Raw genomic sequence first — 27,656 nt, 5'->3', positions numbered from 1 at the left:
ACCCTTGGCAAAAACTCGCTCGTGGGTAGACCTAATGCTCAAATGGATCTCCAATGCCCCCCCCCCTTCATTGGTGCACGACCTTTGGTGTGTCAATGTCATCCACATCTGCACGACTTAAGTCATGGTGCACATGCGAACAAAAACTCATTTGAAATTCAATATACGAAATCTGGCTACTTTTTTTCAAGCAATAACTATTACATCTAATCACGATAATCAAGAAACTACTAGAAACTCACCACTAATATTAGAAACGTTTTTGTTTTTCACTTGCGTTCTCAATTTTCTGAAACCTAAATAGCCTCGTAATGTGTAGGTACAGTCTTGCGTATAGCGACTTCGAGCCCACCTGTTCTGTTTTTATACACGATCCCTCTTTCTTTGCTAATGCGCCAATAAAACCCAACCAACCTCTTTCTTTCAGCCCAAAGACTATGAGAGTAACTAACGAACCTTTTATTTGTCCCAGGAACAGTAGTCTAATTTAATAACGAAGATTATTTCTGACTGAATCTTCCTTCTGATTAGTAACGAGAGAGAGAGAGGGAAAAAGATGAAAAATAAATATTCTTATTGAATATGTCGGATTAGATTATGACATATCACGTGACAAAACGACCCTGTTTTCATTGCAGTAATTTTTTTTATATTTATTGGGGTCGTATGTTTTATTTCTGTTCATCTATTGTATCTCACCACTAACACGTTGCAACCCAAGTCTTGGGTTTCTAGTTAGGACAGACATTCATTCTGTAGTGACGTCAAGAGATTAATCTTTTTGTACAGGTCATGGCCCAGCCGCCAGAAAAGGCCATAAGCGAAAGATGCAGCAGCGAACTAACCTTCATTGGTTCATAAAACCTCATGCAAGTTCAATTGTCTCAATAAGTACTTTTTTATGTATTAGAAGGATAGAATTCTGCGATCGTAATTTATAAATGTGGTCACTATTAGTTAAGACAATGCTTGATTGATGCGAATTAGCAACAGTTCTGGTGTATGGGTGATCATAACTTTTAACGCAGGAGGGAGCTTCCCATTGTCTGAAGGCACTTTTAATAATATAATAAAATAGAATAAGAATTAAAATGCCACTTAGCAATGCAATAACGATACTCCTTGGAAATCCAAAGGGAGGGTGAGGAATCCTTTTAGATTAAACTTTTTCAACTTTATTCTTCAAGGATTAACGTTAATAAGTAATATTTAGAATGCCAGTAGACTTTCATTGCGAGATATTACAGGTTCAAGATTTGTTGATAGGTTTTCAGAGTTGGATTTTGTTTTTAGAAATATAGATTCATTATTCCTTGGAAGAGACCAAGATGCAGCTGTCAAGGTCTTGCATAATGCCGAATAGTTTGTACAGCCAAATAAAAGGTGAGCCCAATCATCATCAGATCCACAAGAACAAGATATTCGAAGCCATTCCAAAGGTCTAATCAAGGGGAATAGTACAGATAAGTAGAGTCAAGCCAAAAGATTCAGTACGGAAGTTTAGTTAAATATAGCAAGTGCTGTTCGACCGTGCCTGGCAAAAGGCTAAGGACGATTCCATTTCAGGTACAGGTAGTAGTGCCTTTGATGAATTTGCAGAGCTTAAGCCTTACTTTGTAAGAGCAGCCATTTGTTCCCCTCTCCGATCTCGTTGCCCTTCTCTACTCGTTCCAGCCGCTCTACATCCTTCCTAAAATGAAGTCTCCAGACATGTGTGCAGTACTCAAGGTGACCACTGCCTTATTGTCAGCAATTTGACATTTAATAAATGCTGGCAAGGTAAAGATGTTTGAGGCGTCTATCAGTGAGGAAATACTTCAAAACGACTTATTGTTTTATATGCAAAATTGCTAATTGTAGACAACGCATCCTATCATTCCACACAGTTAAACAAATCTTCTAATTCATCATTCAGAAAGCAGGAATAAATGGATTGGCTTTCCCGGAATAATATTGCTTTCAATGAAGATCTTAGAAAAGTTGAACTTTTGGATTTAGTAAAACGCTATTCTCAAAATAAAATATATAAATTTGAACAAAAAGGATTCTTAGTTTTAAGATTGCCGCCATACCACTGCGATATTAATGCCATTGAACATGTATGGGCAGATTTAAAAAAAAAAATGCATTTAGAAATTTTATTATTACTGGGAATATATCTATGGATAGATCGTTAGAATTAACTATTCGTGGACCGAATAACTCCTATCGGCGAAGAAATTTGGAAATCTATTGTGTTCATGTATCGAATTTGGAAGAAGAATATTGGGGAAAAGATGTCGTAATGGAAGAGATGTGCGACCCTCTAATAATACCAATTAAAATAGTCATTCATATATACACTGGTCTTCAAAGAAAGTACATCATCGCCCCTTAAAATTGTAATTGTCGTCCGAATAACGTAAGTATATGACAATATTTCTTACAGATTGCATCAGATAAGATTGATACGCGTAGGTGATGACGTAATATTGCATCAGCTGTTACTTTCTGTTCATCAGCTGTTTCAGCTATATAAGCACTCTCTGCAAGAGTTGCAGTCATTCCTTGCTTGCTTGTGTCAGAATGGCGAGTTACGTGCAGTTGACGCGACGAAGAAAGAGTGCTATTGTTGCTTTACGTGAGGAAGGATATTCTGACCATGATATTGCTCATATCTTGTAATCAGTCGACAGTGAGTAGATTTCTTTCCAAACTCAAGAATGCTGATAGGAAAAAAGGAACCGGACGCAAACGTGTTTCTACGCCAAAACGGGACCGCGTTTTGAAGCGCTTATGCCTTCTTTGTCTGGCTGAAAAGAAAATGCGAAGAACATACAAGAGTGGTAGCAAGTGTAGTAACAGTCAGAAGACACCTCTTCAAAAATGAACTTGTAGCCCGTCGTCCTAAGAAGCCCTTCCTCACACAAAAAGTGAAAAAGGCCCGATTAATTTGGTGTAAGGAGCATGTCAAATGGACCCCCAAGCAGTGGAAGTCAGGTATTTTCTCGGATGAGAAGAAATTCAATCTGCATGGCTCTGATGGGAGACAAACGATTCGCTGTAGACGTAGTGAAGAATACCATTAAGACTGTATGGCTCTGATGGGAGACAAACGATTCGCTGTAGACGTAGTGAAGAATACCATTAAGACTGCATGGCATCTACAGTGAAATTCCCTACCAGCCAAATGATATGGGGTGCATTTCGTATCTCGGAGTAGGTCACCTGCAGTTTATTGAAGGTTCCATAAATGCTAATGGATGCTTGGCTATATTGTAAAGCAAATTGCTGCCAACCATTAGAGACCATTTCAACCTGCCAAGTAACTGCATCTTTCAGAACGACTCTGCTCCTTGTGACCGGGCGAAAAGTGTAAGTAGGCACTTTTGTAGTTACTTTATCTTCATTTCTGCATTAGAAGTTCGACAGTAATGTGTTTACATTTGTTACAGGTGAAAAAATGGTTGCAAGAACGGTCCATTACAACTCTTAGCTGGTAAGGAAACAGCCCGGACCTGAATCTTATAGAGAACTGTTGACATCGTGTGGAATCTGCAGTTGCCAGAAAGAAACCAAAGACCCTTCGTGAATTTCAGGAAGCCATAATTCGTGTTTAGAACCATGAACTATCAGTTGATTATCTTCAGAAATTGATCTTGTTAATGCCTCGACGGTGTGCTACTGTCATCTGGGCCAGAGGCGGTTTAATTAAATATTATTTTTGCACCCGGTAAACTTTTCATTTTGTTGTCCATTTAAAATGATAAACTGAAGCAAATTGAGGGCTTCTGATAACATTTTAGCCACAATTGTCGTGTTTACCAAAACTGTTGTATAAAGGTTGCAAATGCTAATTTTGGAATATTTTGAGAGCACATGTCAAATATTACTTAGCTTTGCCTTAACTATTAATAAATATCTTTTGTTTATATTTCTATTTGTGATGCTAGTCATTAATGTAACATACCATCGCGAAAAAATACTAGAAATGTGAAATTCCTGGGTAATGCACTTCCTTTGAACACCAGTGCAAGTACAGTTTTGAACAGTGTTTAAAATATTCGCACATTTAACCTTTGTTCGGCAAATCGATCATGCCTACTTGGTCATGTGCAAATGAATTCAGGGTCACTTTTTGCCTGTCCGACAATTGGAAGAGAAGGCTGGAGATTCGTATCGTTTCGTTAGGTGGTGTCAGTAGGACGAGAAGGCACAGTAGAAGAAACAAGAGCTACTGAGAGCACACACTGACTAGTTATGACTTCTAAATGAAGCGTAAAGACGTTAGCAGAAATTTATTGTTTTAAAAATTTGTTTTTATTGTAAAAATTTCGATACATCATCACGAGCCAAGGGCCCAATTTTCTCATTGCGTAGAGTTTGATAATAATGGCAGTCAAAAAGATGATGAGGCCCAATCCTCAGTGGAGTCATACGTTTGATGATGCACAGAGACCAAAAAAGTTCGCGTACAAAAGATCCATAGATAGAAAACATTAAGGTGATATGCATATTTTGATGAAACCAGTTCTTGGCAATTATAATTGCAAAGATCAAAAATCAGATATAATCAGATATTATTTAACAAACAGTAAATGTTAAAATGCTATAAGAGATAAATTACGTATGCACTCGTAATTGTCAATAAACCAAATAAATATATAAATAAATATCCATACCTTCGTCTACAATCTTAAAAGTGAAGACATCGCTAGTAGCGTTGACATCATTGTCCAGAACGTAAAAAATCTTCATTTTGTCAATGTCAGCTGTCAAAGAAATTAAAATAATATATCAGTCATAACAGTTTTGGAATATGCTGTAAGTTTTCTGCATTTTTTTTTGTTATTCATTAATTTTTTTATGACTCTTATAATATCAAAATATTTAAGATTCATTGATGCATTTCATGCAGTGTTAATATTGGACATTCATCCAATGTAACTCTAACACCTGTGCATCATCTACGTCACAATTTAGGGTCCACTTAATGGTTATAAATTCTAATATCTTTATTGCGAGAAGCACTATACAGCTTTGAATACGAGCAATCCTTAAAATTTATCTCGCAACAGATCTTTATAAACAAATGGCAAGTTACTCGAATCGCGGCACTATTTACATGCTCCAAATTTTAATAAAGAGTTGCCAACAGAGCAACTGAATCCAAGTTATCTAACATACCCCATATTGCTTTAACCCTTTTAGATTGTATCAGAAGAAGGTTGGTGACACAAGCCTTAAATATGGTAATTTGAACTATAAAACTTTTGCCTGTACAAGTTTTTTTTTCTTCTTCTTTTTTTTTATATACATCCCCTTCGTGTGTTTACATGGTGGTTTGGCATTGCGTTGCCATATGGAGCTGCCATAGAAAGATCTCTCAGAGGATAACAAACAGGTGGCCTAAAAGGACTCTATAAAAATTTCCAAGAATATTTCTCTTTATTATAAAAAAGTTTTTTAATATTTAAAAATTACTGTTTTGACCTTGTTTTCACGGAATTTTCTCTTAAAAGTTTTTTTCGGCAAGACATGTAAATAACCGGCAATGTCAAGGGTTCTTGTACGAGGATTGCCAATCCAGTGGACTGAATTTGAACCCGGCAAAGTGAACAGTATCAGTTTACAGCAGACTACACACGACCCCTGTCCGTTAAAGTGGGTTGTTACAACTATTAGCCACCGTTTAGCGAATGTACAGTTAAATAAAGAGTCCATTGTCCCCTTCTGTAACACTTGGATCATTGCTCTTACATTTTTTTTCTTTGGCTCGTAGAAAGAATGAGTTATGAATTACTAAAATATGAAAACACAGTTATTTTGCGAAATTGTTTTGAGTTAAACTGTTATCGAAAAAAATGGTTTGTTAATTTTCAAAACCAACTATTTACGAGATTCAGCTTTAACTGTTAAGATGGCCTAAAAAAAATCTTTGGCCTAAATACTCTATTGTTAAACAGTTGTGCGCGTGTCTCTTTAAAATGTTGTCATGACAACTCATGCTACGTTACTTGATTTGTTAATTTTTTTCATAAAGAGATGTCACTAACTGAGATTCTTGGCAACTAGCCAGATATTGCTGAAAGGCAAATGTTAAGTTTATCTTTTATTTACACAGTTAACTTGGTTATTTTTGTTTTTCAACTTACACCCAGTTTGTGTCTTATTAATACGAAGATAAATAGTTTTTCCCTGCCTAATTGAACCAGACGGATTCATTTCTGCTAAACGTTTATGTTTTTATCTTTGATAAAATCAGAGTAAAATAAGATAAACAGAACTGCTAATTTTTGGCCTATTGGGGATGTTCTTTAAAGTTTTGTATACGAAATATAGGAAAGTTAATCCGCATAATCTTTCAGAGAGAATTTATGACTATATACATAATCCTTTAACCCTTATATCCCTTCCCTTTTGACCCCTTGGCCTCTAGAGATTTTTTACCTCTTTCATAGCTTGTTCAGTCGGCAGTAGGTCAACAGCACCATCTTACAACTTCAAAGGACATATCGGATTCCTGACAAACGCACAGATATTATCAGGATTCCCAAATTAGGAAAACAGCTGACATTTTCTATTACATGACATCACTGAAATGGAATAGGGCGAGTAGTATGAAATATAGAATTCTCCAAACTACCGATGTGTCCAACGTATGACAAAAGTGTTCTGCTATAACCAGTGACACAATACAAGGTATTTTGTTACTGCCGTCGAGCAAGAGGTTGAACACAATAACTTATAACAGTTCCTTGAAGTGTTTGGCGCCTCAAAGGGTATTTGCGTGCGTTTTTAAGAACAAAGTAGGTCAAGAACAAACATCTAGTGACACTTGTAAAAGAAAAGATAATCCATTAGCTCAGTATTTATCTGTACGATCAGTTGATAGTTTTTCAGATGCTTAGAAGTTAGTTTATTTTCTTTAATCAACTCGTTTAGGGACTAAAATGAGTTCTGATTTATGGGCAATATATCTGCGCTGATAAATGTTCATTCTAGATTCGAATTATAAACAGTTCAAGTAACAAAAAAGCATTCTAATCACTGCACTGCCAGCTACTGGAAATTGCAGAAAGATGTAATCTCCCCTCCCCTCCCCCTTTTTATTCCCAGCTGTGCATGGTTCTCGTAGCATCACTCCACCAAAAAAAGAAACACTATTCCGCCCCTCCCCTTCCACTCCCTCACAGTCACTTGCATTCCAACAAGTGTTAAGACTATCCGGCGACAGTCTAAGAACACTAACCCTCTGGTGCCGCTTGAACTAGGCAGTGATGCTCTTGACACACCGGAGACTATTTTTAAGTACCTCTTCAAATCCTGACTCTCTTAGAAGATTTTCTAAATAGGGTTTTAACCTTAAGCTAGGAGAAAATGTACGTTATTATATACACAAGCCTCCCCTTGTGGATTGTTTAGATGGCTTATAGAGATCATTTGTTTAGCGAAAACCTGGGGATAACACGATTAGTATGCTAAATGTCATTAAACAAAGTACTGAAAAGATAATGGACAGTTGCAGGCAACATTCCTGCAACTGTTAACTGGCCAAACACCCATATAGCAAGATAAAAAGTAGATTTATTTTCCTCTCTAATTTCATAACTGATAAAACAGTTTCATATGGCTAATTATGAATTATAAAAGTGTTGTTTTTTTTTTTATAGATACAGAATCTTTTTGAAGTTCTTGTGAACGTTTAAAATTTTACTATCTTTCGACGTATTAGATGACAGGAATAACCCATAAATACATCAAAGGAACCGGAGCAACACGAAAGAGGGATCCAATTTTGACCAACGTTGGTAAAACTGTTAAGATGGATTATTCTTATGTCGGTTTTACAACTCTCAGCCATCGTTGTAATAAAGAGGAAGACTTGTCAATCGAGGATTCAATCCTTCTGTTGCTCAACTACTTCAAGAACAGAGGAAAGGTAAATCTACCCCTCAATCCAGTAATGGCTCGATGAATTCATCACCACAACCAGAGATGTAACATTTATTAAAAAAAACTTTCTTAATTATATAGCTCTAAATACAGTAATGTTTCCGTGTCATATGACAATTAGAATTATGGCAGCTACCAATCACACTTGCAGCCAGTGAAATTCATGCCATGGAAGAAACGCAGCTTTTTGTTTTTTTATCAATGACTTTGACATATGACATCACAACTCTGTTCCCTAATAGTATGCGTCCATAATACCAATACTTTCTTAAAACATACTGTTAAAGCAAACGTTTTTAAATTATGCTTTCATAAGGATAATAAAATGAGGATTATTAAAGTTTAAAATCACACAACGAGTTTCCAAACACGTTCCATTTGCTTTCACAGATAGCTGATATCTTTGTACGATATTTTTCTTCTAAGATTAAAACTATTACGAATTTTCTGCAGAGATTGTGGTTACCTGCAAATACGAAGGATGGAATATGGGTTGTATAATTACATAACATTAAGAACGTAATTTTCGAAGTCAAACACCTACTCTTGAAGCAGGAATTTTGAAAACAAAAAAACAGTATAACATAAAAAAGCACCATTATTTCTAATATTGCCATTTTAATTTGCATAATTATAGCTCTTGTCTGTTTATCATTTCCATTTGTAGAATGCACGTACGACCTTGAAAAACTCTTCTAGTTCTGTTTCTTTCAACATACCCTCCAAGCATCTCATCCTGTGATATCTGTATTGACTACTCACTGAAGACATCAACGTTTTTTCTATACGTGTGAGTATAGCATCCGCAGCACAACAACAAAAAGAGAAATAAAAAATCCAAGGGAAAAAAAATTAACCTTTGGTACCCTTCTCGTTGTGGCAGCAAGAAAAGGGGTCACAGAGAAACACGTTGGCCTTGTTTAGGCCAGAGGCTGAATCATCAACGTTAGAAAACCATTTAGTCTTCCGGAATACTTTAGTTGATGATTTTTTTTAAATATGCTAATTGTGTTTCGTAAGGTAGATAACTGGCTGCTCAATTGCTCCAGGGTACGTCAAAATGAACGTACAACCCATAATCTGTACCTGAAGAATGCTTGATAGATTTTAAAGACGCGGTATAGTTCGCTAGAGGAGTTGGATCGTTACTGCATACCCTTTGCTGGAGAATTTAGCATAGAAATTATACATTAGTTCAAGGGGAGAACCATCCCTGATTACCCCTTTCAAGATTCTCCTTCGGAGGCCCATTAGTGGCCTTGCTGATAACGGCGAAAACTTACTAATGCGGATAGACAATCTCAACAGAAGTTATTCATTATATTTAAAGTGTAATACAGTGTTTTCGTTGACCTTTTTCTGCCGATTGTACAAAATGATTCAAGTTGGCTGAAGTAGTTAACGCTAAAATTATGTAACTGTAAGCCCTATATTTATAGGTTTACTCTGTATGTGTCATTTGTCCACTGCAAATTATACGTCTAAGCGATCTGTCTTCATGTAATGTCATGTCTACTGAAAGACTAATGATATATAAATAGGTTTTTACCAAATCATTGCTAATGAATTTGTATTAGAAAAGCCCAACTCGCCACCCTGAACCTTGACACTGGTATTTGTAAAAACGATTCTAACTGCTGCAGGGTTAATACTGAGTTCGTGCCTATTGGCAGTTCCCTCCTAACTGCGCCGTTCTCTCCATCACAGGGAATTCAAGGCGCACGGGTAGCTAATAAAGGTTTCTGGGGTATGACAAGACATTTATCACACGTACAGGAAGGGAAGAACCCAATTGGCTATTATTTATGTGGGGACTCTTGTGCAAGAACCACTATTATAAATACTCTCGTATCTATAAAAATGAAAATCTCATTAGAGAAATACAACCAAAGAATATACTCTAAACAATTGACAAACCTTGAAATTTAGGCCTGAATTTTTCAGACGGCTTAATTGTTCAAACAATTTTATTTTATTGTAATATTATACAGAGTATTTACACCGAGTAGCAACTCTATTAACTACACCAACCCTTTCATGAAATTGAATGTGGCATAATAGTCGGAGCAGAACGTGCTCTGACTACTTTCGCCATGGTTCAGAGGAGGCAAATATGCAATCACACAATTTGCAACAACCGTGGAAAGCAATTGAGTCAACACGGCATCCTTGTGGCTCGTTTTCAACACCTTGTTGAGTCCATGCTACGGAAAATTAAGGCTATTCTGTAAGCTAAAGGTAGGACCTACTGTCTGTTAGATGGTGTACCTAACCATTTATGGAGAGAGAGTCCCTTATGGGTCCTTATATTGCATCACTAGGTGGCCACACTAATCACATTCTGGTTAAGTGTTTGGCTGTTGTTTGAAAACAGCAAAGAAACTAACGTGTGTATATGGGGGGGGGGGATTCAAAGTGTTTGATTTCCGTAGTTTGTTTCAGAACTTGCATGAAACAGGCTGAGACGCGGGGTTGTCGTAGCTCCAGAGAGAGAGAGAGAGAGAGAGAGAGAGAGCAGCGACGCTATCCAACACACTACCCGCGAGGGCGATTTATGGTTGGCTTAGCTAACATAAATGTTGTCAAATTCATTGCAGTTGGTAGACGTTTATTCAGAGCACGTCATGGTAAAGTGTCAAGTTTATGAAGTTACAAGTTCAAAACGAACATGAGTACCCATGAAGAACACTGTGGCTAGGTTTCAAAATGACTGTTAGTGATGTGAACAGGGAAGATGTTGATGCTATGATCAAACATCTATTACGAAAGCACGAATACACTTTTGGATATATCTAAAGATGATCAATAGAAATTTGTACAGAATCGTAACACAATGAAGTTAAAATGCATAATTTCGGGGCGTTGGGGAGATTTAAGCGACATTGAGATACGGTTAGCGTAGATGAGTTGAATATATACGCACATTAATGAGATTAGAACGCCGAAAATAAACCAGTTTTACGACTCCATCGCCTGGCAGTGATTTAGTGGAGGGATATGCATTATGATAATCCCTCGTTCCGGATGACATTAGCCAACAGGAACTGGCCCATGGTAGTTCCAATGTGTATTTATGTGCTGCTCTTTCGCGTTACGGATGAAAGATATTTAGAAACCTGACACCTTGCTGGAGTAACGACCTGACTAAGGCGCTCTGCTGAAATAAGAAATCATGGCGGTAAAACTTGAAAGAAACGTGAAGTCGGAACCAAAGCCAAACCTAGATGAGGTATTCAATTACAGAACTGTACTTGATTGCTCAACGAACACCCCAGCAGGGGTCATAAACAATGTTAAAATGGCTTCCATTCAGTATGGGATGTTTATTATCAATCAATATCGCTTGCCTATTTGATATGCTCTTACTAATTCCTCACCCAACTTACATTACTGCACTCATGTTCGTTTTTTTTATTTTTTTAATGAGTGCAGTAGATTTTGTTCCTCATCTGCATTCCTCCGGCGTGTTTATTGGCACGTAATCAGTCCGCATTTCTGGTCCTGGCAATCCGACTGTCACCCAGTATCGATATTATTAACGACCCTAACAGTTCAGGCCATAAATCAAATACCCACAGTGGAATCATGTAAGTGTTCTGTTCACATCTTACTTGTCATTACAGGGAGTGGTCTCCAAACCTAATAGAGATGAAATGTAACACGCCTGACTTCCCCCATCCTCTTTCTTCGATCCCTATACCTTCTTACAGAAAATATGTAGGTTATACCCCCAGTAAATGCTGTAAATTATTTCGTGACACGTAACCCGATAGAATGTTTCCGCTCAGATCTGGAAACGTCCCCTTTCCTTCGGGAGAGGTCGTTTCGATATGTGAACCAAGTCACATGTACGACGAGTAGGATATGTAGCTCAGAGGTGTACAAGAATAATTAGTTATCTGAGTTAATTTATCAAGAAGAGAGACAGACAGAAAATAAATGCGACAAATGTCACAGAATGAAGGGTATGCTGTCAGGTGTTTAATAACTTACTTATGGAACGTTCCCCATTATTTGTACCCTAATTTTCTTTATCTCGACAGTTTATTAAAGCCATAATTACTTGGAAATAAAAAAAAAGCTTAAACAAGTATGATCGACGACGAAAAATACGAAACAATTGAATCCAAATCTAGAAGGCCATCTTTTTCAAATAAGATTATCATATTCAGGATGTTTCGGTAACGGGATAACCTTACTTATGTTCGTAGGACAAACTGTTTAATTCTTTGGTTATATCATTTGAGATAACATGAATCTTCCAGTCACTAATTGTTGTAAAAAAACATCATATTTAACTGTTTATCATGTGTATTTTGTGTACTGAATCCAGTGTCATTTATATTTCTCTCGTGTCAGAATTTTACTGATGAGCCAAAACATTATGGCTCAGCCAGTTGGTCTCAGGCGAGGCGGCTCTCATGCTTTTTGTCTCATCTGAGGTGCCTGGTTGCCAAGCTCTGCAGCCCACATAATCGGAGTCTTTTCTCATACGATCGGCCTCCTGCCGATCTCACCATTCGAGTTGCCCGTCTTTGGACCCTTTCACGAAGCTCAATATCTTTTTTTCAGATGAAGTCTCCATACTGGAACGGAGTATTCCAAATGTGGGTTTCTTTATGACTTTCCTACCTCTTTAGGATAGCGTTTGATAAATCGTCGATAGGACACCATGGGCTTTCCTAGCTGCCTGTTTACACTGTTCAAAAACTTCATACCTTCCCATATTTTAACGCCCAGTTCTCTTTCCCTCCTCCACTGTTTTTAATTTAACCCCATCATGTGTATAACTTATTGTGGATTGTTATTCCCAAAGTGTAAGTGAAGTGGTAATTCTACCACTTCATTGACCATCTTTGAAGGCTATTAAAGTCATTCTGAAGGAGCACTCCTTGGCACTGATCATTTACGACTCTGTTAATCTTTATGTAATCTGAAAATTTTGACATCACGCCTTCTATCCATTTATCGATGTCATTTTTGACAACAGTGGTCCAAGAACCGATCCTTGTGGGAATCCACTCCTAACATTACGCCAATTTGAAGAATATTCATTATTCAAAATCTTCTGTCTCCTGCTCTGCAGCCACCCAACACTCCATCTTAGAATCTTACCAGTAATCCCAACCTGTTCAAGCTTATACATCATGAGGGACACAGTCAAATGCTTTGCTAAAATCCTAGTAAACTATGTTAAAATTATTCTCTAAATCCAGCTCGTGAGTAGCTGTGTCAATTCGCAATATAGAGAGAATACAAGTAACAGCAGCGTATTTAGCATTCATGGGCTTGAACCCCGGTCACTCAAAGCAGGTGTACTTATGCACCCGCCTCCTTCACTTTCCTTCCTGACATTTTCGTCGTTTCCTATCAGTTTTTTAACCGATTAAACCACTCTTTTTAACCATAATACTTGCAGTGTCTCTGTATCTTTTTTGCCCGGTTTAAAGAACTTGATGTTGACGCACTGTTTAAACTGTGTCATTCCGCAATCGCCATGTGTTGAGCTGTGACACGCGAGTGCAATGATCGAGCCAGTTCCCAAATGCATGCGCACCAAGGTGAACGTCAACGCCCCACAAAACCTTCTGGCCGTAGCGCAAACCAATTTTAAATACCAGCGTGCGATTCCAGGAACTATTTGATTTTACTACTTATTGTTTTTTGTTTTTTTTGTATTCTATGCACTGATTATCTTCAAGTTGATACTGATTTCAGCGATACTACATAAGGATCTCTCTGATATTTGTACAGTTTGGCGCCATCTAGATATCAAAACGTGGATATCTTAAAAATGTCCAAATACTCTTATGTTGTTAGCACTAGCAGTGACCATCTCTAGTGGACGTGTTTGCTGAAATTCTTGAGTACGCGTCATGCATACCGCACCAAGCAGCTGTCAGACGTATTGTAGAGCAGATCATTATTGAGAGGGGGCAACTGAATACGGGCACTGATAAAGGGGCCATTATTTGCTCGTTTTGTGTTTCCTTCTTTTGTAACAAGAACCTACTATAAGGGAGCTTACGAAGGCTGTCAGTACGCCCACCGATTCGAAAGAGAAAACCAACACGCTGAAAATAAGAGCAAAGCTGTGGATATTTACTTTTAAGAACTGACTTTTCAGGAACCCCGAAAAAAAAAAAAAAAAATCAAATGCTATTTCCTCTCCTGCACAATTGCTGTTTACAGTCTGCTTAATATTACGAAGTTTTTTAGGACTCACTTCACTGAACACAAAGAGAGAAGGAGGATTTCTTTATCTTTTGAATGAATTATCTGGGGGTTTTTTTTGGGGGGGAGAGGAGAGGGGGTTTTTTCTCAGAATACAAGTCACGCTTTTTTCTAGAGTACATTTAAAAATTCATGAGATTGTAAAAAAAAAAAATTGTCCCAAAGCAGATATTCGGAAAAACTATTGTAATTTGCCTCTTACTTTTAATATTCAACTTTCTATTTCCAACTTTCAGTTCTTTTTTTTTCATTTAAAATTCTCTTTGTTCCCGTCAGATCATTTCTCTTTCTACATTCTTCTCTGCTTTGCTTGTTTTTCCACTATTATTGCGTAATACTATAAGAATAGAGGTTATCTGCCCTCCCAACTCAGACATTTTTTCAGGGTAATACCGGTGCTGTATATTGTACGATATGCACAAACCGCAGAGGGGATAGTCAGCAGGACACACACCGTATTAACGAGCTCATGAGGTGTAGATGTTCCTTCGGGAATGCTGCTGACAGTTTTACCGGGAAACCAGGAAGTTGTTCCGCCCAACAGAGTCATTCGTAACATCTCAAGTGATACGATTCTTGTGTCACCAAGGGTCATCTGCACACTTTCATCAACGTCTGCTTTCCTCCAATAATAAACATCCAATCATCGAGTGAGACCAGGAAGGCCAACGCGGTTATTTCGTCGAACGGTTGGGGTGTAAATGGTGTTCGGACGCCCTTGACCGCGTGACCGACTCCCATTCGTAAGAGACCAAACATCGGGGGTGGGATGGGTGCGTGGATAGCGGGGATTACAAAATGAAACGTCAATGGGTGCTTCGAGAAGGGAAAGACATATCGTATTTCAGGTAGATAAAACAGTTGCAAGTTCCTTGTTCGGAGAGGAAATAACTCGGTGATGGCAGAAACATAATGGAAGAAAAATTAATAACACAAACAGGCTGATGATATAATAATAAAATTCTTTATTCATAAAAATGTAGGACACGAGTCCCGTTACAGGCAACCAGAGGAATCTCACAATTAACTGTACACATTACGTTCAGTACATAAAAAAAAAAAAAAAAAAAACTGTGGGTACACAGCAAATACATAGAAAGTGCTAATAGATTATACACAGCTTACATTGCATTGTATAGTTATCATATACAAGTTGCAACACATTGAGACAGTCTGGAAACTTTCACTGAGTGTTATTCCGCTGACAATTGCAGGAATGCTGGCTGAACTTGACTACGGATTTGCGCTTTTCTCTTCTGTAGGCAGCATCTCTGGACCACACATCCCAATAAATGTTTGCGGAGTTCAGCAGGCCGATGATGCTGTTCGGAAAGTTACCAGGGATTTTCCAGCCTACGATTTCCTAGATATTAACGAAGTCAAGAGCAGCGGAGCACAAAGAGTGTATCTCAGATTTATGCAGAGGTATGATTTTGATGTTGTATAAGGTAGGTGAGCTCAATTGTTGGCCTACTTTAGAACCCAAAATTCCAGAGCGTCTTCAGACTGGACATAGGAGCATCCGACCAAACTTCAATACCATAACTGATGATAGAACTAAAATAGTAGAGGAGAAATTTTCTGACTGTTTCCTTGTTGTGCGCTCTGCAGAGATAGTTTCATACCCCAGAAAGCCCGTAATGCTCTTGAACGCAGTTGTTGGATTTGTTACCACTCCTAAGAATTTTACGGAATGAGTGGCGACGAGAACATGCCCCGCAATTGAGGGCTGCAGAGAAGCTGCTGGATTGAAGTCTGCTTGTACTCTAGGTGAGAAGATGATATATTTGGATTTTTCAGGGTTTATTTTAAGCCCAAAATAGATTGCGTATTCACAGAAAGAGGAGAGATATTTGTTCAGGATGACAGACTTCGATAATTCCTCTATCTGGTCTGGTGAGGTAAGCTGTATTTAGTGTCAGACGGCACCAGGGGTTTCCCCCATCTCCGCGTAGCTTTCATTGTGGGTATACAATGTTGAGGTGTTAGCCGGCCTTGAGAGGTAACATACAATATCGTCGGCGTAGGCCATAAATGCAGGTATTTCATTCATTAGTGGAATAAATATCACTGAAAAAAGCAGTGCCGACAACGATCCACTTCCACCTGTTCTGTGATCCAGTTATTCCCTTGCTGGATGGTAAGGCACCACTTGGTTAGCAGATTCCTGAGGAGCTTCGAAACATTACCCATGAAACCGTAGTAGTTCTCCAGGAGGCGCATAAGTGGCTTAACTTGCATTGAGTCAAAGGCCGCTTTCAGATCCAGAAAAACATAGCCTTGCTCTCACGCTTGAAGGGTTTTCAAATTCAGAGCCTGCATGCATGTTATCGGTGATCTTTGTGAGAGTGCGTAATGTGTGTGCTGAGGTCTCTGGGAAAGGATGTGATTGGCCCACTTTAAACATACACTTCTCAAGGCATTTGAGAACAGGGGAGCAGATTGAAATAGTCAGCATCTTTGGAACTGGGATGACTCTATAATTTAGTTAAGCGTTTGGGACGACTCCCTTCTAGTGTTTTGCCTCCTACTTCATCAGCTCATTGTTGATGAAGTAGGAGGCAAAAGGTGGGAATAGAGTCACTTCCCATTGTTTTCTATGTCTATCCAGAATGATAGATAATCACGACAGTGATCGTGTCATTTATGTCTGTTCGAAGTTGACAAGAGCGAAGTTATGAACAAAGTACACCCATCTGTCCTTTGGCATGAAAGCTCTTTTTTTCTAGGTTATTCAAGATACCCGAAGAATCCAAATCGCGGTTTGAATAAAAAGTAATCGTGCATTAGAGACCTCGTGTGTAGCACATGTAGCCTAAGTTTCTGATGGAACAACAAACAGGCGTTTTTTTATTCATTGAATATCATTAATGACGTATAATGAAAAAAAAAAAAGGCAAAATAATAACTCGAGTATTGCTGACTCTGCGAAGACCTCGTCAACTTCTTTATAGGCTTTAATTTCTACAAACATATTACACAATAAAATCATCTTATTGTAAAATGATCTTATAAGCATCTTTATTATCAAGCAATTGGGGAATTTGTATAGTGTTTTCAATAAAACAATCAAGAATTATTCATGATTTTAATAAAATCACAAATGTGTCAATGGAAAGATTGAATAAAATTGTAACTAATTCAATGAAAGGCTTAAACGAATTCATGATTTAACCAAATACTTAAATGAACACATGATTTAGTGAAAGCTTAAATGAAATCATTAATGATTTGATGAAAGACTGAGAAAATCATTAATGGCGTAGTGAATGTTTTAATAGTAATGGAGTTTTTTGGATGATTAAAATCATGAATCATTCAATGAAATATGTTTAAGAACCTATGAATAATTTAACGAAAGATTTAAATAGTCATGAATGATTTGATGAACGAAATGATCGACCTAATGAAAGAGTTATATAAAGTGAATCATCGATCTAATTGAAAGATTCTTTAAAACCATAGTCATGGATGATCTAATGAGCGATGTTTTTAAACCCATGAATTTTAATAGAATATTTTAGTCATACGTGATCGATCTAATGAAAGATTTTTTTTTATAAAATGAATGATCTAATGAAAGATTTTAAAATCATTCCTGATTTGATGAACGATTTTAAAATCATTCCTGATTTGATGAAAGATTTCAATAAAATAATGCCTGAGTTCATTTAATTCATTTGTTAAATCAAAAACGATTTAAACTGATTTAATCGATTTCTTATTATTGTTTCATATTTTAAATTATGAATCAAGAGTAAGAAAAAAATATCAAAAATGACCCTCAGAAAAGCGATACTTATATAGAGGATATAAAGAAGGAAGAGATGCGGAAGCTAATCAGAAAAACCTAATGTCCAAGGGCAGCTATTTCAGTCCTACTCGTACAGCTATTTTTTTTTTTTTTTTTTTTTAACTCTTGTGGGCCGGCTCATGTGCACGATATTTAGACGAAGCTCCCGCCCCTCTTCCATCCTCTTATCACCGTATATGGAAAGTGAGCGAGCAGACACTTCTAGAAATTGATTGCCAAAAGAGTGCAATTGACTGCCCTCATTTAACCCGGGGGTCAACTCATTTTTCCTAACAGTTCGTCAGCTCCGAAGCGGAGGTTGTCAAAACAGTCAACATTTGCGCACTTTATAGCACGGTACGCGTTGTCACGTGGTAACTGACCTGAGACGCACTGGTGACCTCTGTCATCACCGAAATCCCCCCTGTTTCCGTTTCACCTTGTCCTCCTACTCATCAATCAATCACTGTCATCGACAGCACATTTCGTGGTTTCACTCGAGTAACAGATACTTAAACTCCCTGCGGGCTTCATTCTCTTCGAATGGTGCTTTTGTTTATAAACCTTGCAAATGACTCGATAATCCGAACGAGCTCCAACACAAATTGGTCTTAGAAATATTCACCCACCCCTGTTTTTTATACTTGTTATTCTGTTCTTCCGTATTATTTTAAAATATTCTTCCTTATATGACAAACCCGACTGACATTTTGGGACAGACAGTTTTAAATACCTGCCATAATTATGCATATCTATATATTTACTAATATCCTTTAAGTTCTGCCCGTTCAACACCAGTCCGCTTCCAAATGGAAGCGGACTGGTGTTGAACGGGCAGAACCACCAGAAGCGCCTACGGAACGTTACAGGACAGCCATGCAAACAATTTCCCGTGTGGAATGCAGGTCGACTTTGTCGCAGCAAATACAACCCCTCAATGAGACGATTGAGACACGTGTCAGCATCAGTACAGTGCAGCCGTCCCCAAGCCAATAATCACCCTAAGTAATGTTAGACGCGTTCTAACTTATTGCAACGCCAGTAGTTCTTGGACCTTAGACTAAAGGAGAGCTGTGCTTTTGGGTGACGCGTCCAGGTACATGCATGGTCTATCAATAAGACGGGTGCCTGGATGTGGTAGATGCCTGGAGAAAGCTCCCTGTCAGACTATCGTCAGAGAATTAAGTTTGTTAACGGGATGGTGTGGAGCTGGTTTTCGTGGTTGGGTCTAAGACATTGGTTGTTTTGGACAAAACCGTGAATGCTGAGGTCTCTCTAGACGTCCTGGACAACGTTACCTACTTTGTGGCAGTGTTTGAAAGGCCCCTACCTGTATCAGCTGGAAAATGCTCCATGATACTGCTCTCTTTGTGACGGACTAGTTTGAGGACATTGCGTCAAAAACTGGTCAACCCAGAGCCTTGACCTCAATCATTTAGAGAACGTCTGGGATGAATTAAATCGTCGGGTCCGTTTGAGAAGAGACTGTCCAAAAACAGAGCTGAACTGGTCACCGCTTTGAAAGTCGAATAGTGGAAATTATTGGAGGAAATCTACAAAAAAAAGGTGGTGCCACAGTGTTCCACGGAGACTGGGGGCTCTCATACAGGTTGAAGGTTTCAGCAAACATTAGTTTTCCTGTAAATAAAGGTTATTTGTAGATATGCAGGTGTCCGGATATTAATGTTAGAGCAGTGTATTCTAGTCACTAAACTTTGCCCACTCAGAAAAAAAAAATGGACTAATTTACCCAAAAATTTGCAGAAATAACTAACGTAAACGATTAACTTTCGAAGCTTATATATATATGGACGTAAACGATTAACTTTCGAAGCTTATCAGCGCACTAGAATCTCTACTGTCGTGTCTGTGAATACACTCATGTAAGAATCTGAAAGTGCTTTAAAAAAAATCTGTATAAACGTTAGCATTCGTTTTTTTTTTGTTTTTTTTTTCTATTTTTGGTTTACAGCTTTGAAGTAGCAACGATTAACCGAGCCAAACAACACAAAAAAGAAAAAAAAAAAAAACTTAAAACTTGTACATCTTTCTATAAAAGCCCAACTTATGGGAGGTCGTTGTCTCGTTCGTTCACAAATTGCAAACTGAGCACTGCGGTAAGGATAAAGTAAAAAGTAATAGATAATCGACGGAGGATGTCTGTCTGACTAGTTGCTTTCGACAGCTGCGTTCAACGGGACTTTAACAAGACCGAGAAAAGAAGGTTCTGTTCGCGAAGGTGGCGTTGAAAGAGTCGGTCATTATTTTTAACTTGTTAAAGGGTAGCCGCCTTCTAAACAGTTGCGTTTCTCTGTAGCTCCCCGTCATGTCAGATGTAGACAGTCACCACAGGATTGTTATTAAAAAAAAAAAAGAGGGAGGCGACCTTTCTTTTATTGTCAGATATAAAATAGGTCACGTAGTTCATAAATTAGAACCGGCTGATAGCAGGTTTATAACGGTACAGGATGCTCTCGGAGAGAGGGGAAAATAGGAAGAAAAGAAAGAATGAAAAAGAAATATAAAAGCGAAAAAAAGTTCTCATCATAACGCAAAATGGCGTAATAATGAAAACGCGTAGTGCGAAAACTGCGTTAAACGGAAAATCAGTCTTTTACTTTGTAATCTTCTCTGAATTGGCGAATTCAGCTTACTGTCTGTGCTAGCGATAGACAAAACTTTATCAACACGTGATATGTGAAAAAAGTAGCAGTTCCTCTTTATAATGAGTGTTTCAAAAATACTGTGTCATCATTGTACACTCTTCTGGACTATTTTTAGAGATTTTTCTCTTGAAAACAGTAAAAATGATGTTAATAATAATAAAGCAAATTCAACTCAGCTCAGAAGGAAAGTGTCCAACCATCTACTAGTGCTAAAACCGTTCGTCGACAATTAGATAACAGGTGGATGATAGTATATCTTTAAGAAAAAGCTATTCTGTCCAAAAGAAATTAATATAAATCACATTTGCATTTTTTTTGACATCAGCGAGAAGCCCATTACAATGAAGAATTTCAACTTTTGTTGAAGCTGATATAAGAAGGTAACTATAAAATGAATTGAGTAATGAATTTTTTAGAATAATTCTCAAATATCAATTAAGCTACTTCCAGGAACTCGTTCTACTCAGATTGGCAGTTGAGGTACAAGGGATTATGTTCTCTGACTCCACCCGTTTCTGGTACAAGGGATTATGTCCTTCCCACTTCGTGTACAAATGAAGTTCACTCGAGGCTAACCTTCAGGCCGAAGTTGTTTTCAGCTGGATGTATAGAGTTACTGGAACCTTTGATCTTATTTTTTATAGGTGGCGCTGTTACTGAACTGAAAATATAAAGATTGTACCGATAAAAATAATTCTTCGTAAGGTAATACTTCTTTAGTTAATGTTTTTGGTTGTTTATGATGTATATCATTTGAATTTGATTGATAAATTAAGGGTAAATTAACAGGATTACTTGCAAAAAGAAGTTACCAAATATTCATCTACAGACGTAGGCTAACATCTTGTGTACGATGTCAATATAGTGTAGAACTAATAATATATGCTAAGTAAGAAACTTTAATGAAGGTACTTATAACAGAACAAATTGATTATCTTTAGGATTCTGCATTGAAGTCTGTCTTCGGGTCTGGATTTTTGGTTTAAGAGAAAACTATTATTGATTAATGAAATAGAGGATGTATGGAGAAATAGATGGATAGGAATCTCTGTGGAGTCCGATTAGCCATAAAGATTCCTAAAAGCTCTTTTTTATATATCTTTTGTATATATTATAAATAATGAGAGTAAGAGAAACTGAGATATGGTAGAGCGAGTTGGTGCCAATTTCTGGGCGTCGAAGTGACCAAGCCATTGAGTGAAACATCAGTATGTCTTGTTTGCCATTCGCATGTATAATATTCTTGAGTACTTTGCAAGAGAAAGGATTGAGAAAGAGAGAAGGAACGTCTACAAGATATAAAGGCCCATTTTGAGAGAGAGATTTCCATGGCAGATATTTCTCATCGAAGTGCAATTAAATCTACTTATATTTGAAGTGACCTACAACACAAAGACGAACGAGCCTGTTCTCTGTAATCAGAGAACGAATATGACCTTCGTATCTCCACAGACATCCCAGCCTAAGAATACTCAATCCCTCTATTCCTAGCTCCACGTTCCCACCACGATAGCATTCTTCATTATCACCTCCAAAGGCGTCTCAAGCTCGACCATCCCACCAAAAAGAGCCGAAGTGTCGCACAAGGAAGGGCGTCAGTTCGAAGTGAGAGATCGCTTTCTATAATGGCCACCCAAACCTTGAAGGAGGAAATTCAATCTACTAAAAAAAAAACTAACTGATATTTAGCGAAGACAAAATGCTTTCTATTAAGTAAAAAATAAGAAAAAAAGGGATCGATGATACGGAACTAATTAAGAGCCATTAGCTTTCACTTAGACCACGCAGCCAGCCCCTCACTGGAAGCCCCGGAGCTAGCGATACGGCAGCTTCTCCATTACCTCCTAGATCTCCCTCCGCCTCGAGATTTCCAGCCGATCCCTTTTATCCATCAGGGTGTGTCGAGCTGGCAGTGCCATCACCTATCTGCTCCCCGGAGGTACGATTCGCAAAACGTGCAGCGCGTCCAGGTTATAAACCCAGGTTGTGTTAGGGCCAATTAAATGTCGGCCATTACTAAAGTGGAACCAATTAAACGGATATCGCTGTAAAGCGGCGGTTTGTCTTTATACCTTTTGCGTGCGCACAAATCAGCCAATATGCAACTAACGTTGCAGATCTGTGCGACTGCTACAGTCAATTTTAAAGTCGTAAAGTTTTTACTTCGAAAAACGTGGCGTGATTACATCCTCAAAGTACTGTATAACGTCATGTCGTGATTGGGCCCGAAAAGAACCGACAAGAAGGTCACTCAACTACCGTATCTGCTAACCCATCTCGGTGCAAGAGGTATTACAAGCAAAGATTGTAAAGAAGTACATTGAAAATGTGGCCCACACGATATTTAATGGTTTCATGGCTATTATAGCGTAGCGGATGTTAAAGAAAATTTAACAAATAGAAGTGCCTCTCAGCAATGAGATAGAATGCCATACTCCATTAAAATGGCGACAGAACTCACACAATCTTGCTTCAAAGTTTCAATAGCCAGAGTTTAAAGTGTTTTTATGGTTTATTGTAGTCAATTCATTGGACGTATTTATTTCAGCTTTCATGGCTGTTTGGATTTATGTCCACACCTTACTTTTGGCAGTATTTTCCATTGTACAAAGTGTCTGCTGCTACATTAGTTCAAACTATTTTACATCCATATGGAGTTATCGGATTTATGACCTTTGTTGTACTTTATGAAATCCCCAAACACGAAAGATGTTAGAACCTGTAGTACTTAGTACTGGGTGTGTGGGGTGAAGGTTGGGAAGATGAAAGAAGATACTTGTTGACATTAGACTTGAATTTCCGTAGATTGTAATTTTAAAGAAATATTTGTGAAGAGAGATTTTCATAGAAGCAATTCAGAAGAACAGCGCCCATGGAAGTATCTACAGAAATGGCATTCAGCAGAAACAGGACGTCTATGATATAGAGTGGAGTGACTTTGTAAGAGATGGGTCATTAATTAATCTAACTGCCCTCATTTGAATGGGGTCTAGAAGCCTGAGAGAGAGGTTATGGGGCAACACCCCACATGTGGGAATAATATTCTATGGTAGGGCAGATTTGAAGTTACCGCCAGATGCAGAATAAAATGGCTTCATTACATCAATATGTCATTTTAACACTAATTTCACGACTCATACTAGTTTTAACATACTCCTACCTAGGCTGACCCATAAAATTCACATTGGTATGTCTGAACTGATACGCATGAGCAGAGTAGGAGGTGTCTATCACTTTACATAATAGAGGTCTGTTGGAGTACTTTTGGTTATGTGCAAGTATACATTCTGGGGCCCAATATGGCTTCTTATGCTTAAATGTGAAGTCTGAGACCATAATATGGTCTCAGTTCTCACTCCTCCTCCCCCAAGAAAAAACAAAACTCATTTTAGCTGTGTTTGCCAAGTTAACAAATAAAACGGAGATCATTTTATGGGAAGGGCGTAAGTACCCCTCTTCTTCAGCTACAACGGAACAGGCTGAAGATCAGTGACAGATTCCTACCTGGAAAAGTACTTCCTACAGTACAAGCCCTGCTAATGATCGGAGTTGACCTCCAGAAATTCGCTTCTGATCGCAATTACAGGCGCTCGTTGGCCGAACTTGTTCCCCTTTTGTTTGGCCCCTGATGTCGATTCATACTGATATCTCCATCTGCTATCTCCTATGAGGTGCATAACGGCACGTCGCAGGCAAATCGACGAACTGTCTTCACAAGAAAATGCAATACCGAACAATAATTTGGCACTGTGAAATTTTCTGACTTGTGTGAATATGCTTAAATATGTGCTTTGTACATATGAACATGCACATACCTTGGTGTACTGTCTGCCTCACAACTATGTACATACTCATATCTATTGAATGGCTAATGCTACGTTTTTAATTGTTATGTAATCTTTTATACTGCACAAATTTTTATACTGTACATATTTTTATATTTCTATATCATTGTCAAGCCCCTGGCCTCCTGGCTGTGGCGGGCACATTATTGTTATCTTTACCGTACAATAAAGATTTTCTTCTATTATTGTTTCATGACACGCATAGAGATCAGTTAGTGCTTGATGGATGGCACCAAATGGTACCAAGCGATATATTTATGAAACAACGCGCACGCATACCCCCCCCAAAAGAAGTTTACATTGATACGAATAATAGTGCGTATTACAGAAGCATGAAACAGGATCATCACGTGCAGCTGGTACATTCCAGAAGCTTAACTGCAGTGTTACTATGACATACAAAGTCATGTGACTGCGCATGGACAGCACATAAATGTCGATGGTGATGTTTAGAAAACATTCTTCATGCCACAAAGCAGGAATTGTTCAACCTATCCTCTCTTGGAACAAAGATTTACTTTATGTTTCTATCTGTGCTGAGACCCATCTTCTAAACCATTCTCACTTTGATGTGTGAACGCCTGTTCCGTCCCTTTCTGCTCGTAACATATGACGAGGGTGGAGCAGGAGGCGGTTGACACCGTCAGGTGCGAGGGAAACTGCAAGGCATTAGCACAGCAAATGAATGTGGAACGCGAACAATTTTCTGTTATGTGGGAGGGAAAATCGCATTCTGATATTCTCGGACTGTATTTTCATGAATGAAAATAAAAGAAACAATTCGAAAAACTTTTAACAAAAACTGTTGCCACCCGTTGGTGTAGTGTCGAATTTTAAAGAATCGCCTGTATTAAAAAGTTTAATACAAAAAATAATAATAAATAATTCTTTAGAACGAATTCAGTGGACACAATAGAAGGAACAGCCATTGGCGAGGGAGGATGCACAATATTTATAACAGCCTCTATCAAGGACAACAATATGAATTGGAAACCAATATTTACGTGGTGTAATTAGGCTTAACTCATGTCGCCTTTTCTTAAAGAAGCCAGTCTACTTTCTCTATCAGTGAAAGTAGACTGGCAATAAAAACAAATCTTGTTCTCATTTCTTCTACATCCTGTTCTGATAACTTTCTGCCCAAAGTAATTTTACGTTACTGCTTTCCGCTTTATCTTTTGCATTTTTTGTTCGTTTTTTTCCCTCAGCAGTCTCGTGGTGATTTGAGGGCGTCTTTCTCCCGCTTAAACACTTAACATATTTTCCCAACCCTCCTCCAAAAAAAGTGGAGTACTCAGTGAAAAAAAGCGTACACAATATACCCGTATTTCAAGACATGGACGAAAGAAACGTACAACTAGAATTATCCTTTATCATTTTAGCTACTACGTGATCCCTGTGTAGAGAGGATTAAGCTATGCCACGCGACTTGTCGTCCTTTGGTAAATGGTTTACAGTGACATAAGTCAGAAGAGGAGCCACGTGTACCATCTATAGCCGGAGTAAAATTAACACTGACGTTCTAGAGCAGAGATAAATGCCACTCTTGAGGCACACGCCCTACCAGTTGGTCGGAGATGCAAAGTCTTCGATATCATTCTAAGATCTCTGTCTGAAGAGATGGTGTAAAGCCATGAGAAACGAACAGCGAATGGATATTCCCAAGTGAAAATGCATTTTTAATTCGAAAGTGCTGTCAATTCCACCAGAGGGCGCTTTTGTAGATGAATACAGTAGTGGAATATTATTAGAATTCGTTTGAACACAAGTTGTCCCTTGCTGGGTGTTCCAAGCTAAACCTATGGCGATAAAAAAAATATAATAATAAAAATAGACGCAACAAACACCAAGTTGTTCAGGGAGAGGAAACGTCCCTATGTTTGTTCAACTGACATCAATTAACAGAAGACTGGAAAAAAGACTCCAAAGAGAACAAAAGATTCTAACATTTTTTTTCCTGCTCCCATGTACATCCACACACCCGAAAGAAGGTGGGTAGAAAGAGGGGAAGGAGGTGCAACGTGTCACGCGACTGATAACAATTAGGCAGATAACAGACAGATAGCTAAGTGTGGGCTAATTAACCACTTCCAGAGTTGCGTTTAAATTGGTTTCTAGGCAACGGGAGTGATGCCCTATTGGGAGGGGGGGTTTTGAAGGGGAAGACTAGACGCGCCTACTTGTAAGGTCTAATTTAAACCTGGCGGGTTATGCCCTTTAAGACGCCGACAATGTAGGCACTGACGAGGTCAAGAGTTTCTTTCCTGTATGACGTCACCATAATAAAACGAAAGCGTATGAACAGCACATCGTCCAAGAGCCCAGGAAGGAATGTGACCATCATGCGCCGTCCCTCTTAATTAATAAACGTTGACAGCGAGGAAGTTTTCGACCGACCTTCAGCTTGAAAACTAACCTCGCATATTCAGTGATGTTTGTTGATTAAAATGCTGTTTATGAGTATGCCCGAAAGAGTTCTCAGTACGGAAGTGATCCGCTTAAATAAATACATTTTCACTCTGTACACAATGCTTTTCCTTTTATTCCTATTGGAGGAATGATTAAATTATTGCGGAATTTAAACAGCTGTGGTTTCTGGGTTAACGCCAAAGGAACTGAACCCAAGGCCTCCATAAGTGTTTACCAACGGCATCTGTTCTGAAACCGGTTGGTTGATTTGTCAATTTTTCAGGATAAGATGAAGAACTCACGTCTACTTAATAAATCAGCACCGCTTGAAAATTCTGTCTTAAGTTTCTTGCGTCATCGGCTGGATTTTAAACTCAAAATTTTGAGTTTTATAAACATGAACCCGCACCTTGGGTGCGGATTTATGCGCTCATTTGATTATTGTTTGAGTACTCCATGTTGTACTCAGTCACGGTTGCAAGATTTATTGCTTCAAATGTACCATGGCAGGAGTTAACTGGAGTTGAAGTGGCAGCTTGGACTTGTGATTATGGTTTTGTCTCGGTATACCGCTATATGCAGGTTTATTGTAATAGTATTTGGCTGAATAGTTATCCGGATTCTCCTATATGTTTCTTTCTCTGTTGTGAGCTTTAACAAAGGTGGTGCAGATTGGTCTTAGGTGAGCAAGATAGCCAAAAATGTTTATAAAAATGGTCAAGCAACCTCCGGTGATTTTATAGTGCTTTCACCACCCATTTGAAGAGGTCTGAA

The 27,656-nt window shown here is 38.3% G+C and overlaps 1 protein-coding gene across 1 annotated transcript in view; it reads right to left on the bottom strand.

The window, feature by feature from the left end:
• The window catches only part of LOC150078007 (FRAS1-related extracellular matrix protein 2-like), a 94,354-nt gene that overhangs the window by 43,088 nt on the left and 23,610 nt on the right, over positions 1 to 27,656 (bottom strand). Inside the window, exon 2 of the mRNA XM_090385347.1 lies at positions 4,662 to 4,751. Within this exon, the coding sequence (XP_090241473.1) occupies positions 4,662 to 4,751 (90 nt within the window). The remainder of the gene's footprint in view (positions 1 to 4,661; positions 4,752 to 27,656) is intronic.

This window comes from Mastigoproctus giganteus, chromosome 11 (assembly GCF_048544385.1).
Source record: "Mastigoproctus giganteus isolate SK-2022 chromosome 11, ASM4854438v1, whole genome shotgun sequence".
In the NCBI taxonomy this organism is placed as follows: domain Eukaryota; kingdom Metazoa; phylum Arthropoda; class Arachnida; order Uropygi; family Thelyphonidae; genus Mastigoproctus; species Mastigoproctus giganteus.
The sequence above is the reverse complement of the archived record's forward strand: the minus strand, read 5'-3'. Positions and strand labels throughout refer to the sequence as shown.